The sequence below is a fragment of the Dasypus novemcinctus genome, chromosome 3 (genome assembly GCF_030445035.2).
Source record: "Dasypus novemcinctus isolate mDasNov1 chromosome 3, mDasNov1.1.hap2, whole genome shotgun sequence".
Taxonomy (NCBI): domain Eukaryota; kingdom Metazoa; phylum Chordata; class Mammalia; order Cingulata; family Dasypodidae; genus Dasypus; species Dasypus novemcinctus.
In genome coordinates, this window is record NC_080675.1 from 156,971,797 (window position 1) to 156,985,332 (window position 13,536).

Genomic DNA, 13,536 nt, shown 5'->3' on the forward strand with positions numbered 1-13,536 from the left:
ACAACCCTTTGGCTACTGGAGCCTAGATACAACCCTCCACTCTTCAAAGAAGGTTTTAGATCCTTCTTTATGCATATATTTTCTTGGAACTTTAATGGTTTGTGGGAAGCTTCAGGGCAGCAACTTGCTGAGACAAGTTGTAATAGCCCAGTGACAAAAATCTAAGTATGGGGGAGGTGTAAGGGGCATTGGTGTTCAAAGAACAGGAGGGTCAGGTAATAAAAGAAGCTAGCTGATTAAAGGGACTTATGCTGGGTGTGCAGCAAAATCTTGGAATTCAGTCAGTCAGACAGGTACCTAGGTGGACCTTTAGCAATTACATAGATTTGCTTGTTCTCCCTAGAGCAAACCTAATTTTGTTTGTGGTTTTCTATTAAATTGTTTAATTACTGGACAAGATTTGTAGTTGTGAAATGGTTCTTTGCAGAATATGGATTATGAATAAGGTTTATGTCTTAAACTTTTCTGAATTTCTTTTGCTGATTAGGAGAACCTCACTTTTCTAGCATTTTTTTTTTCAAACTGTCAGTCGAAAATATTCATAGGTCACAAAATCAGTTTTGCGGATTTGACCATAATTTTTTAAATGAAATGGAATAGAACATGTCAGAGTTTATCTCACAGAGTAAAAATAATTAACTGAGGATGATTTTTTAAATTTCATTCATGAAATCCAGACATGATGACACCATAGGGCAATGTCAGAAGGAGTGAGAAGATGTAGCAAGACAGCTGGAGTTCAGCTCCATAGGAGAAGAAGAGTAGGAGTTTTCTTATGCAAACAACTGACCTCAAGCAGAACTGGGTTGTCTGCCTCCTGGGTGCCCTAGTAGCGGTGCAGTTTGGTTCAAGGTATCTAAGCTTAGAATCTGGGTTTTCACTCTGTGTCTGCCTGCTGTAGCTACATGACCTTGTCATTGTTTCTTAGCCACTCTGAGCCTCAGTGTCCCATCTTCTAAAGTGAAAAATATGGTTCCTGTCCTAGAGTTGTGAAGATAAAATGTCATCATTCATGCTAATGCTTCACCCAGCGCCCAGCATGTGGTTAGCCCCTTAAGTGTCGTTGCTGTTATTGTTACTGTTATATTAAAAGTGACACAAACAGGATAAGATTGAATATAATGTGAGATTTTATTAATATTTGAGTTGCTCACTATTTCCACTATATATAATTCAAACTAGGATAAAATGCAACTACCATATACTTCCATCAAATGCCAGGAAATTAACAAGGATCTTTTATGAGATTGATTCATTATCTTGAGCTGTAAACACTCTTAGACCCACGCACCTCCACTAACCTGAAATTAATTTCCTAGATAATATATCTTACCTAAAATCATAGTTTCAAAAGACATTATAATAAAAAGAAGTAGGATGAGAGAAATTTCTAATAATATATAACTTTCATGTGTCAACATGTGGGTATGATTACATAAGAAGAGGTAATGAGGTTGACATGTGAATGCTTGTGCCTGCTAATGTCTAGTCTTATAATAAATGGGTCACCTACTGATGGATACATCTGTATTGTGCTGGTGACTCAAATATCAGTGGTAACATTGGCATCAGTGATGTCGTTTTCTGAAATTATGAAGTTCTGAACAAAAAGTATTCCCTTGATTTGTATACATAATTGCATATCTGGAAAATTCAGCATACCTTGTTTTATTGTCCTTAGCTTTATTACACTTCACAGATATTGCATTTTCTCTTTTTTTTTTTTTTTTGCAAATTGAAGGTTTGTGGCAAACCTGAGTCAAACAAATCTATCAGTGCCATTTTTCCAAAAGCATGTGGTCACTTCATGTCTCTGTGTCACATTTTGGTAATTCTCACAATATTTCCAACTTTTTCATTATTTTTACATTTATTATGATAATCTGTGGTCAATGATCTCTGATTTACTATTGTAATAGGTTTGGGGCACCATGAACTGCACACATATAAGACAGAAACTTAATTGATAAATGTCAAGTATGTTCTGATTGTTCCACTGACTGATCATTCCCCCATCTCTCGCCCTCTCCTTGGGCCTCCCTATTCCCTGAGACACAATATTGACATTAGACCAGGTAATAACTCTACAATGCCTGTAAGAGTTCAAGTGAAAGGAAATCACACATCTTTCACTTTAAATCAAAAGTTAGAAATGATAAGCTTAGTGAGGAAGGCATGTCTAAAGCTGAGATAGGTCTCTTGCACCAAACAGTTAAACACCTTGTGAATACAAAGGAAAAGGTCTTTTGCAAATTAAAAGTGCTACTTCAGTGAACACACAAACGATAAAAAAGCAAAACCTTCTTATTGCTGCTATGGAGAAAGTGAGTGATCCGATAGAAGATCAACCTAGCCTGACTGTGTCTGAATGTAAAATGGAGTGTGGTTCAAGGCTTGGATAATCATAAACAGGTTTTTCACCTAATGCATGTCTGGAGAAGTATCTGGATGTCCTTCCATCTGGATGGAATTTCCTGCACAATGTAGGGTATCTAGCCTTCTGAACCTCTCATCATTATAAGTCAGCAGTGCTTCCCAACCTTTGTGAACCCAAAAATGCCATAAATTTCCAAAAGGCCCCATATAGTCCAGGATCTCTTCTTAGAGGTGTGGGAGCTGGGGTATGTGGTTTGGGGCAGATGAGTGGCATCCTTGAGGATCAGTTTCTTTCTCAGTTAAAGCAGCTCCTCAAACCCTGAAGAAATGGGTGGGTAGATCCTAGTCTGCCTTTCTGGAGAGAAATTCGTTTCCTTGTTCTCATTCCCTTTATTCCACACAAAACTCTTTCGAGGTAGGAAATGGAGGCCCTTGGGGCACAGAACAGGAAAGCCAGCATGGCCCTTTCCTGAAAGACTTGTCTGTAGGAAGGAGCTCCTTTGATCCTGGTTCCCAGCACACCATAGAAAGTTCGCCTTCCTCTGTTGCGTCTTAACTGATGAGATGCCACGTTTATTCCTCTATGTTTACAGTGAGATTTGTTTATTTTTGAGACCCTTATGGTGCTGTTGTGGTAAAGAGCATAACTTACAGAGAAGAGTCCCATGAAGCTAAATTTTAGCAGAATGCTTGCATGGCTTTTTGTTGTTGTTGTTTTCTTCAAAAGCTGTGTTTCCATGAAGATTATGCACAGAGGGGATATTTGGTTACGTAACACTTCTAGGCTTTCCAGAGGTGGTCAGTTTCAGTTTGCAGGTCACTAAAGGAAAAAGTATGGTCATAGATGTCGTCTTGAAAAATGTGAGGAAACAGCCTCCACCTTCCGTATTTTTTTCTTTTCTAAGCTCAGTTTGATAGAGATCTTAGTGAACTGTCTTAGAAGGTAAGGGATATGACATCCAATGTTGCATTTGAACAGAGCTTGAATTTTTGGTATTGTTTTAATAATGTATACTATCTTTGATCTTTTACAATGAGGCCTGATCTATAGCAATTACATCTCCTTTCCTCCGGGGCAGTGTTATTCTTCTAGTTTTCCTCACAAAATTACTTTGAGAACACCATGAGAGAAGAAAAAGAAACATGTAACTCTTAATTAAGAACTGTCCTTGAAGGAGTCCTTGTAAAAGAGACTAGAAAACACCCTCATTACCAACAGTAAAAAATATCCTGACAACCAAAATGTCCACACCAGTAACACTTTACTTAGCAAGAGTTTATTGAGAAAACCACAGTGTTTGCTTTTAGAAAAGAAATACTTTTCAGTTTCATTTTTTAAACTATCATCCATAAAATTCATTTCTTTCTGTTGGTGTACAATTCTATGAATTTTACTACAGGGAATACATTCGTATAGTTATCATCATAATCCGGGGATAGAACAATTCCATTATCCCAAATGGATGATCACCTCAATTCCATACTCCCTCCACCCCAATTCCTGGCAACCACTGATCTATTCTTCATCCCTATAGTTTTCTTTTCAATAATGACATTTATATGTCAGACAGAAAGCAGTCTTTTGAAACTAGGGTGGTTGTTTTTTTTTCAAGCAGTATAGTGCCTTTAGAGATCCATCCAAGTTGTTGTATTGCTAGTTTGTTTCTTTTTGTTAAATAGTATTTCATTTTGTGGATGTACCAGTTTATCATTCAACAGTAAAAGAAAATTTTGATTGTTTCTACTTTTTGACATTTATGAACAGAACTTCTATAAATACTTGTTTTTGTGTGGTGGACATAAGTGTTCGTTTCTCTAAGGTAGATATTTGGGGTTAAAATTTCTGGGACACACAGTAAATATATGTTTAACTTTATCAGCTATTGCCAAACAATTTCTTTTCCCACGAGCAATGCACAAGAATTTTAGTTGCTCTGCGTCCTGGTCAGCAGTAATTCTAATTTGATCAGTAATTGTAATTTTAGCCATTCTAATGGGTTGTAATTTTATCTCATCATCGTTTTAATTTGTATTTTCTTAGTAGCTAATGATGTTGAACATCTTTTGATATGCTTATTTGAAATCCTATATCTCCTTTGGTTCAGTGTCTGTGTCATTTGTCACATTTTTTAATTGGGTTTTTTGTTTTCTTATTGTTGAATTTTGAGATTTCTTTATTCTGCATACAATTTGGATATGTGATTTGCAAATATGTTCTCCAATATATTTATCTTTTCATTTTCTCAATAGTGTTTTTGGGAACAAAAGAGTTTGATTTTGCTGAAGTCCAGTTTGTCATTTTTTTCTTTTATGGATCATGCTTTTTGTGCCATGTATAAGAACTCATTGCTCAATCCAAGGTCATGGATTTTCTTTGTTTTGTAATTTTACATTTTACATTTAAACCTATAATTCATTTTGAGTTGACTTTTGTATAAGGTGAGATTTAGGTTTAGACTTATTTCTCTCTGCCTTTATTTTTTTCTGCTCCAGGACTATTTCTTTAAAAAAAAGCTATCTTTCCTGCTTTTGAATGGCCTTTCCACCTTTGTCAAAACTCAGTTGGTCGTATTTGTATGGTCATATTTGTATGGGTCTGTTTCTGGATTCTCTGTCCCATTGATCTGTGTGTCTATCCCTTTACTGTTATCAACCTGTCTTGTTTACTCTAACTTTATAGTAAGTCTAAAAATTAGGTAGTATTTGTTCTCCAACTTTATTCTTTTTTAAAAGTGCTTTAGTTATTCTACTTCCTTTTCTTCTCCATAGAAATTTTAGAATCAAGCTTGTTTATCTCTACAAATATTCTTGCTGGAATTTTGATTGATACTGTATGGAACCTATAGATCAATTTGAGGAGTATTAACATTTTTACAATGTTGAGTCTTTCAATTCATGAACACTTTATGTCTCTCCAATTATTTAGGTTTTATTTGATTTCTTTCATCAGAATTTTGTAGTTTTTAACATATATCCCTGTATATGCTTTTCATATTTTTACGCAAAATATCATTTTAGAATTTTTATAAATGTTACATTGTTTTTAGTTTCAATTTTAATTGGATGCTGCTAAGTTGTGTTGGTTTCCTGCAGCCCTTGTAACAAATTACCACAAACAGTGGCATAAAACAACAATGTATTCTCTTACCATTCTGGAGGCAAGAAGTCTGAAGTCAGTTTCAGGGGGCTGAAATCTAGGTGTCAGCAAGGCCATACTCCCTAGGCTCTAGGAGAGAATCTGTTTCTTGCTTCTTCCAGGTTGTTCTTGTGGCTATGGCATTCTGTACCTTACAGCCGCATCCCTCCCATCTCTGCCTCCATCTTCACACTGCCTCCTCTATGTGATGGCATTTAGGGCCCACTCAGATTTTATAATCCAGGATAATCTCCTCATTTCAAAATCCTTAATTTGATCACATTTGCAAAAACTTTACTATGTAAGGTAACATCACAGGTTCCAGGGATTAAAACATGATATCTCTGGAGCACATTTTCAGTCTACTACACTAGTGTATAGAAATCAATCAAGGGTTTTGTGGGTGATTTTTGTATGTTGACTTTATATCCTCTAGCCTTGCTAAATTATTTTTTTTTTGTAGGAGGTTTTTGATACATTCCTTAGAATTTTCTTGATAGACAATCATGTCACCTGTACCCAGTGAGAGTTCTATTTTTTCCTTTCCAATCTGTATGCCTTTTCTTTCTTTTTCTTGTTTTTTTTTGTTTTTGTTTTGTTTTTGTTTTGTTTTGTTTTGTTTTTGCATTGGCTAAGATTTTCGATACGATATGGAATAGAAATAGTGAAAGTGGACATCCTTACCTTGTCCCAGATCTTAGGGGCAAAGGATTCACTCACTCACCATTAAGTATGATATTAACTGTAGTTGTTTGGTAGATAACTTTTGAGCAGATTGAAAAAGTTCTTTTCTGTTCCCCCTTTGCTGAGAGTTTTTAAGCATGAATGAATGCCAGATTTCATCACATTATTTTTTGGTATCAATTTATATTATCATCTATTTTTCTTCTTTAATAATTAATATGATGGATTACATTGGTTGATTTCCAAATGCTGAACCAGTTTTGCATGGCTGGAAAAAATCCCACTTGGTTATGGTGTGTTGTTATTATTATTTTACTATTTCCTTTTTAAATGCTTTTTATTTTTAAAGAGGCTTTAGATTACATAAATGTTATATCAAAAATATAAGGGATTCCCATATATCCCCCCAGTTTCCCCCATTAACAATATCTTTCATTAGTGTGTACATTTGTTACAATTGATGAACGCATATTGAAGTACTGCTACTAAGTTTACATTATAGTTTATACTTGGGTTTTGACAAAACGTATAATGGCCTGTATCCATCATTTCAGTGTCATTCAAGACAATTCCAGTGTCCCTAAAATACCCCATGTTACACCTATTCTTCCCTCTCCCTTCCTTCAGAAGCTCTAGTGGCCACTGCCTTTATATCAATGATATAAATTCTTCCATTGCTAGAATAATAGTAAGTCTACTTTAGTTCATAGTTGCATCCCACCTTATGTTTGTTCATTCCTCAATATTGAAGATTTGGGAATGGTAATGCACACTCTGTTTCTGATTGAGAGGGGCTTAGATCCCATGGGGCAGATGAATGGAATGGTCTTGCTTGAAGTTGTTTTTTGGGATGGGCATTGGCCATCATCTATTATTTTTATACATTGCTGGATTTAATTTGTAATATTTTGTTGAAGATTTTTTTTTATATCTGTTCGTGAGAAATATTAGTGTGTGGTTGTCTTTTCTTGTACTGTTGTTGCCTGATTTTGGTATGAGGGTAATGCTGGCCTTATAATATGAATTGGGAAATGTTCTCTCCTGTTCTGTTTTCTGGAAGAAGTTATAGAGATTTGGTGCTATTTCTTCTTTAAATGTTTGGTAGAATTTGCCAGTGAAACCATCTGAGTCTGGTGATATTCTGTTATAGAAGGTATTTTAATTACAAATTAAATTTCTTTCATAATTATAGGACTATTCAGGCTATCTTTTTCATTTTGGGAGAGTTTTGGCAGTCTGTTTTTTGAAAAGTTGGTTCGTTTCATCTAGGTTGTTGAATTTATATACATAGGGTTGTTCATAGTATTCTGTTATTATTCTTATAATAGCTATCTTTGATTAATTGTTCCAAATTCTGTGTCTCCTCTGAAGTTTTAATTTTTTTTCCCTTGAGTATACCAATATCTTCCCTGTTCGTTAGTGCCTTGTGATTTTTTGCTAATATCTCAGCATCTGCAAATGTGTTAATAACTCTGTCATGTGTTAACTCTGAAGGTGAGTATCTCCCTTTTGTCTAGGGTTTAATGGTTGGTTAATTTTGCATTAAGGCTCTTTTTTAAAGCTTGGTCCAACTTATTCTGGACCTTTAGAGTAGCCCATATTTAACTGTTCAGATTTTTCAGCTCTTCTTTGTTTCTTGCCCTGGATGTGCAGTACAATTTTTAAGATAGCACTTTTTGTGCAACTGTTTCACCTCTAGGAGAGAGCTTCCTTCTGCTCTTTCTCCAGAAGTTTTGGTCTGTTTTGCTTGTATTTGTGCAGAATTTTCTCCTTAGCTCCTGTGATTTGTTTAAATTCTCTCCATCACTCAGTGCCCCCTTTTCCTTATACTTTTCTTTAAAAAAAAAAAAAAAGATTTGTTTAATTTATTTCTCTCCCCTTCCCTCCCGTTGTCTGCTCTCTGTGTCCATTTGCTGTGTGTTATTCTGAATCCACTTGCATTGTCAGGTGGCACCGGGAAACTGCATCTCTTTTTTGTTGCATCATCTTGCTGCATCAGCTCTTCATGTGTGCGGCACCACTCTTGAGCTGGCTGTGCTTTTTTTCACATGGGGTGACTCTCCTTGTGGGGCGCACTCCTTGCACATGGGGCACCCCCATGCAGGGGCGTCCCTGTGTGGCACGGCACTCCTTGTGTGAGGCAGCACTGCACATGGGCCAGCTTACCAAAGGGGTCAGGCAGCCTTGGGGATCGAAACCTGGACCCTCCATATGATAGGTGAATGCTCTTAACAGTTGAGCCACATCTGCTTCCCCCTTATACTTTTCAGTTCTAGGGCCTGTCCTGTCTTACATCAGCTCAGTTCCCCCATTCCCACCCACCCCCCCCTTTTTTTTTCTCTGAGACTTTTCTGCCTCCAATTTCTTCCCCATTAGGGTATCCTGCTCCTGGAACCTAGATGGGGCAATCCAGAAAGGTGGAGTCCATTTTGCTTTTAGGTGCTCCAGCAAACAGAGCCTGGATTGTGTGAGTGCACCACTTGTTACCAGTTTGTGACTGCTATTTCTCCCTCCCCTCTCCTTCCCCCTCCCTCTCCCCCCACCCCGGCCCCTTTATATGTGACATTCCTCAGGGCCTTGTGCCCTGACCTGGGCCTCTGTGTACTTGAGTCCCTGTGCCTGGATATGCATGGGCTTCTGACTCCTTGCCTTAACCGGCCCTATAGTCTGCATCAGTGGTAGGCAGGACCTGGATGACACTGTCCAGCAGCTGCACAACTTCCGAGCTACACTGACTTAGGGGGAGGCACTGAACCAGCAGCTCCCTGAAGAAATCTCCTACCTACTCTTGGAGATTATTCCTCTTTGTCTTTGATTCAATGATTGTGGAGTCCTTCTCCAGTCATCATTATCCAGCAGTTGGATTTGTCCTTTTATTTGTTGATTCTGAAGGAAGACTTTTCCAGGGGATGTCTTATATTGCCATGTTGATGATGTCACTCCCCACAAACTTTGATATGTTGTATTTTCATTTTCATTTAGTTCAAAATATTTTCTGATATACAATGAGTATTCCTCTTTGACCAATTTATTTAGAAATATAAGTTACAAGTGTTTTATATTTTCCTATTATCTTTTGATACTGATTTCTAACTTAATTCTATTATGAGCTGAAAAACATTCCATTATGAGGCTGAAAACATACTTTGAAAAGTTGGGTTAAGTTTGTTGAGATTTGTCTTATGATCCATGGTATGCTCTGTCTTGGTGATTGTTTTGTTCTTTTGATTCTAGGTTTTCTTTAAAAGAATCATGCCTCTGAATGGCCTATTTTTCCTGGAAGATTGTCACTCACACCCCATTCTTTCCTTTGTCTAGAGCATGCAGGATGTGAGGAGTGATGAGGAAGATGAAGAAGAAGAAGAGGAAGAGGAAGAGAAGGAGGAAGAGAAGGAGAAGGAGGAATGGAAGGAAAATGAAAAGGCTCTCAAAAGAAAAGAGGTAGACTGTTTGAAGAATGGCCTTGGGACAGACTGGAACCTCATTCCCAATGGTCAGCAGCATGGTCATTAGGTTGAAGCCCAAGCAGCTCGGGCAGCACCGTGTGCTGCATGAGCTACTGGAAGCCTGAGATGCTTCCTACCCATCACCGTGGCCTACAGGACCCACAGAGAACACCAGATTCTGCCCTTCCTCTGTTTAACCACCACTCCCCACCTACCTAAGATGTGTTTAACAAGATGTTTGTTGTTAATTTGTGTTAAAATGTTAAATATAAGCATCACCGTGAATTCTGCTACAGCTAGGACTCAGACTGGTCAAAGATTTCTCCAGAAAACTCTTTCAGTTCTAATTGCGTTCATTCATGCATTTGAGACATTTGACTTTTTCAGGAGCTCACTTTGTAGGCCCTTGCACCCAGTTTATCCTTAGCATGGTTTGAGAAGTGGGAAATTAACCCCTTTTTCTAGGTTTCCGCCCACGGAGAGCACTAAGGCCATTTCACTTCCCAAAGGTGAGTCAGAGATAGTTGTGGAATAGTGGTAAAAGGACCAAGCCAGGAGCACAGGCGCCAGGGCTCACTGGCCACTTCTCACTGTGGGCCTTGTTCTGAACCTTCCAACTCTCAGAGCCTCATCTGTAAAATGGGAATAACAATACCTGCCCTGCCTATCTCACAGGATTGTAGTAAGGATCAAATGAGATCATGGAAGGGAAAGTGCACCTTCTTTTTCAGTCAGCTATCAGAGATTGCTCTCACTGGTGGTGATGTTAACTGGCTCTCTTCCCATCATCATTCCAACTCTCTTGGGAGAGGGAGACCTGGCTACGGTTGGCATTGATTGGGCCTGAACCAAAGGCATATCTTTTCTTTTTGAATGTTTCTGGAAACATTCAGAAGGCTATTTCCACTTTATTTGGTGACTATTTGTTAAAGACTCAATAGTAAGTCTCAGATTGCCCTGAATTCTCCTCCCTCAGGCAGCATGGTGGAGGAAAGGGAGTTGCAGGCCTGTTCCTTCTTGTGTTTGCTAGTCTCACTTTTTTAAGAGGAAGCTTCCCCTCTGCTGCCCCTCCTTCAGCCCAGCTGCCTGTCCAAAAGAAAGTCTCAGAAACAGAAAGAGGATGCTACACTATGTCATCTATGACCCAGCCAAGTCAGGCTGCAGAACATTGTAACAAAATGGAACAAAAGGCCTAGAAAATAGCCCTGAAGAAAGCCAAAGGACAGTTGCCAGACTCAAAAAAGGTTTCTCAAGGTTGCCTCCTCTCTGGAATGATTGGCTGGAGCAGTCAGGTCAGTAGCCAGACCTCCCTTGCTCTCCAGGAAGGGGATGAATGAGGAAGACTTGAAACTCTTCCCCCCTAGTTCCCTTTGCATCCTCCTTACTCTCCATTAATACATGTCCTGAGCACAAAGCACAGGACAGACCTTGAAGATGTCTTAATTTTCTGCCAAATGTGGAGAGGAAAAGCCATTTCAAAATGGAGCCTGGACCAAATATGTATCCTTCCCCCCCCACATGCCTCCTGCTCTCTCACCCACCGCCCGTTGTCTCATATATTTTGCTCAGATCTTATTCTTTCATCCTATTTTTGCTCAGGGACTTATCTCTAAAGCAAAAGGGCAGGTAGGGTTGTGGGGACTGGAGACCCCAAAACACACAGACCAGACCCATGCAGACCACAGGGCCGTCTTCAAGGAGAAGGGGCAGTGCACAGCAAAGATTTCTGAGGTTTTTGTTTTTTTGTATTAAAAAAGATGCTTTTAAATTCTTTAGGTAAAAATTCTTTTAAAAACTTCAGAATTCTTCCCCCCAGCAAAATCTCTCTTTGAGAAACTGTTAGAACAACAGAAAAACAGTGGCAAATTTTCTCTACATTACAATTGCTTTTATGAGTACAATATCATATGCATTATATGTATAATGTGATATTTTTAGTCTAACACCCCTCCATTCACTTTGGGGCACAGATGTTGATTTATTATCAATATTTTATTTTTAGTATTTTTGTTTTTTGGTGGAAGAAGAGAAGGTTACTTTAGTATATTGTTTTCATGTTTCAAGTTAAAACATAACTTGATTTATTTCTGTTTTTTGTTTGTACCTGCTATCTTGCTTACAGTGAAACACTGTTTACTGCTCTATCCTCCAATTCTGTTTTCCTTCTTTTTTTATTTTTTGCTTATTTGAATGTCAAAGATAAAATTTTTAAGCCAATTTCCACTATCGCTGATCAAGCTAGAAGCACTAAACTACTTCCTAAGAGACACCTGTGCATGCTTGTAACATCTTTCAGGGGTTTTACAGTTGATTTTAAAGGTAACCTCTCTTTTAAAGGAACAAAGGTTCAGGACTATGCCAGGGTGTCTTTATAAAAATGCACCCCACAGTGCCCATTAGTATTGTAATGTTGAAGAATGACTTTTAATAAAACAAAAATAAAATCTTGCATGTGTGGTGATTGAATAGACTCAGCACACTCATCGTGTGGCTTCTTGGAGATAATAAATCCTCTCAGGAGTGGAAATAAACATTTGCCAGTTGTCCAGAAAGGCCCTGCTGGGGCTGGGAGGAGATAGGGCAAGGTTCCATATTAGGGCTCTCACCTTGGAGTTCCAGAAGGAGCAGAGAAGTAGGTGGTGGGCAAGCCTCTTGGCTGTGCACCTGTAGACAGCCTGAGGATGGGCGTCTAACCTGGGTCAGTGCATCTATGTCCCTGTGGACAGACCATCAAGATGCTAAGAAAAGGTATGATTCAAAAGTCGTTTTTTTTTCCTGGCCACATCTTCTGTACCTACCCTTCAAAGGTATAGGAGGAAACAGGGTCTAGAAAGATGGTTCAGCTGGCTGTTAATCAGAATTACCTATGGAGCTTCGAAAAAAATGCATCTTTCTGCTTGTCCCCTCCACGTTGTGATTCAGTATTTCTGGGGTGACAACCAGAAATCTGTATTTTAACAGGGCCCCATTTGCTTCTTAAGTGCAGTCCAGATTCTGTTTGACCCCACCTGATTTTCAGTCTCAGACACTAATAGACAGGAAAATGTAATGACAAAGAATATTTAACCCAAACTGAAATGAAAAGGCAAGAAGGGAACATAGAACAGGAAAGACACACGTTAATGATGGTTAGTGTGGTGGTAGATTATACCCACATTTATCAGTAATTCCACCAAGTGTGAAAACAACAGCAGATTGTTGTTGTTTCTTTAATCACAATTATGGGCTTACAAGAGATACAGTGTAAATATAAGGAAAAATAAATGCTGCAAGTAAGAGGTTGGAGAAACATATGCCGTGCAGACTGTATCCAAATAAAAACTGATGTATCTGTATTAATATGAGATAAATGCAAGATCTAGTGTCTGTTAAAAGGAATATGTCCTAGCAATGAAAGCAACCAATGCATCTGGAAAATATAAAAAATTAAAATCTGTATACATATAATAATATAGCTTCAATGTATAAAGCAAAATTTCACAGAATTAAAAGGAGTAACAGACAAATTCACAATCACATCTGGGAGATTTTAATACATTTCTTAGTAACTGATAGAACAAACAAACAAAAAAATCAGTAAAACTATAGAAGATTTAAACAATGAAACTAACAAAATTGACCTAATTGACACACGTAAAACACCTCACTCAAGAATTGCAGAATACATGTTATGTTCATTTTTAAAGGACACATGGAACAGTTACAAAAATTGGCTATATTTGGGATTTAAAACAAGTCCCAAAATTTTTTAAGTTTTAAATCATAATTTCACTGATCACAGTGAAATTAAACTAGAAATCTATAACAAAAAGATAATTAGAAAAATATATGTTTTAAAGTTAAGCAACACAGTTCTAAATAGCCTATAGAGCAAAGACAAAACTGTAATGGAAA

General features: G+C 37.8%; 1 protein-coding gene across 1 annotated transcript in view; it reads left to right on the plus strand.

The window, feature by feature from the left end:
- CERS3 (ceramide synthase 3) overlaps positions 1-9,806 on the plus strand; it is a 189,430-nt gene extending 179,624 nt beyond the window's left edge. The window contains exon 11 of the mRNA XM_058294623.2: positions 9,515-9,806. Within this exon, the coding sequence (XP_058150606.1) occupies positions 9,515-9,709 (195 nt within the window). The 3' untranslated portion in view covers positions 9,710-9,806. The remainder of the gene's footprint in view (positions 1-9,514) is intronic.
- The last annotated feature ends 3,730 nt before the right edge of the window (positions 9,807-13,536 follow it).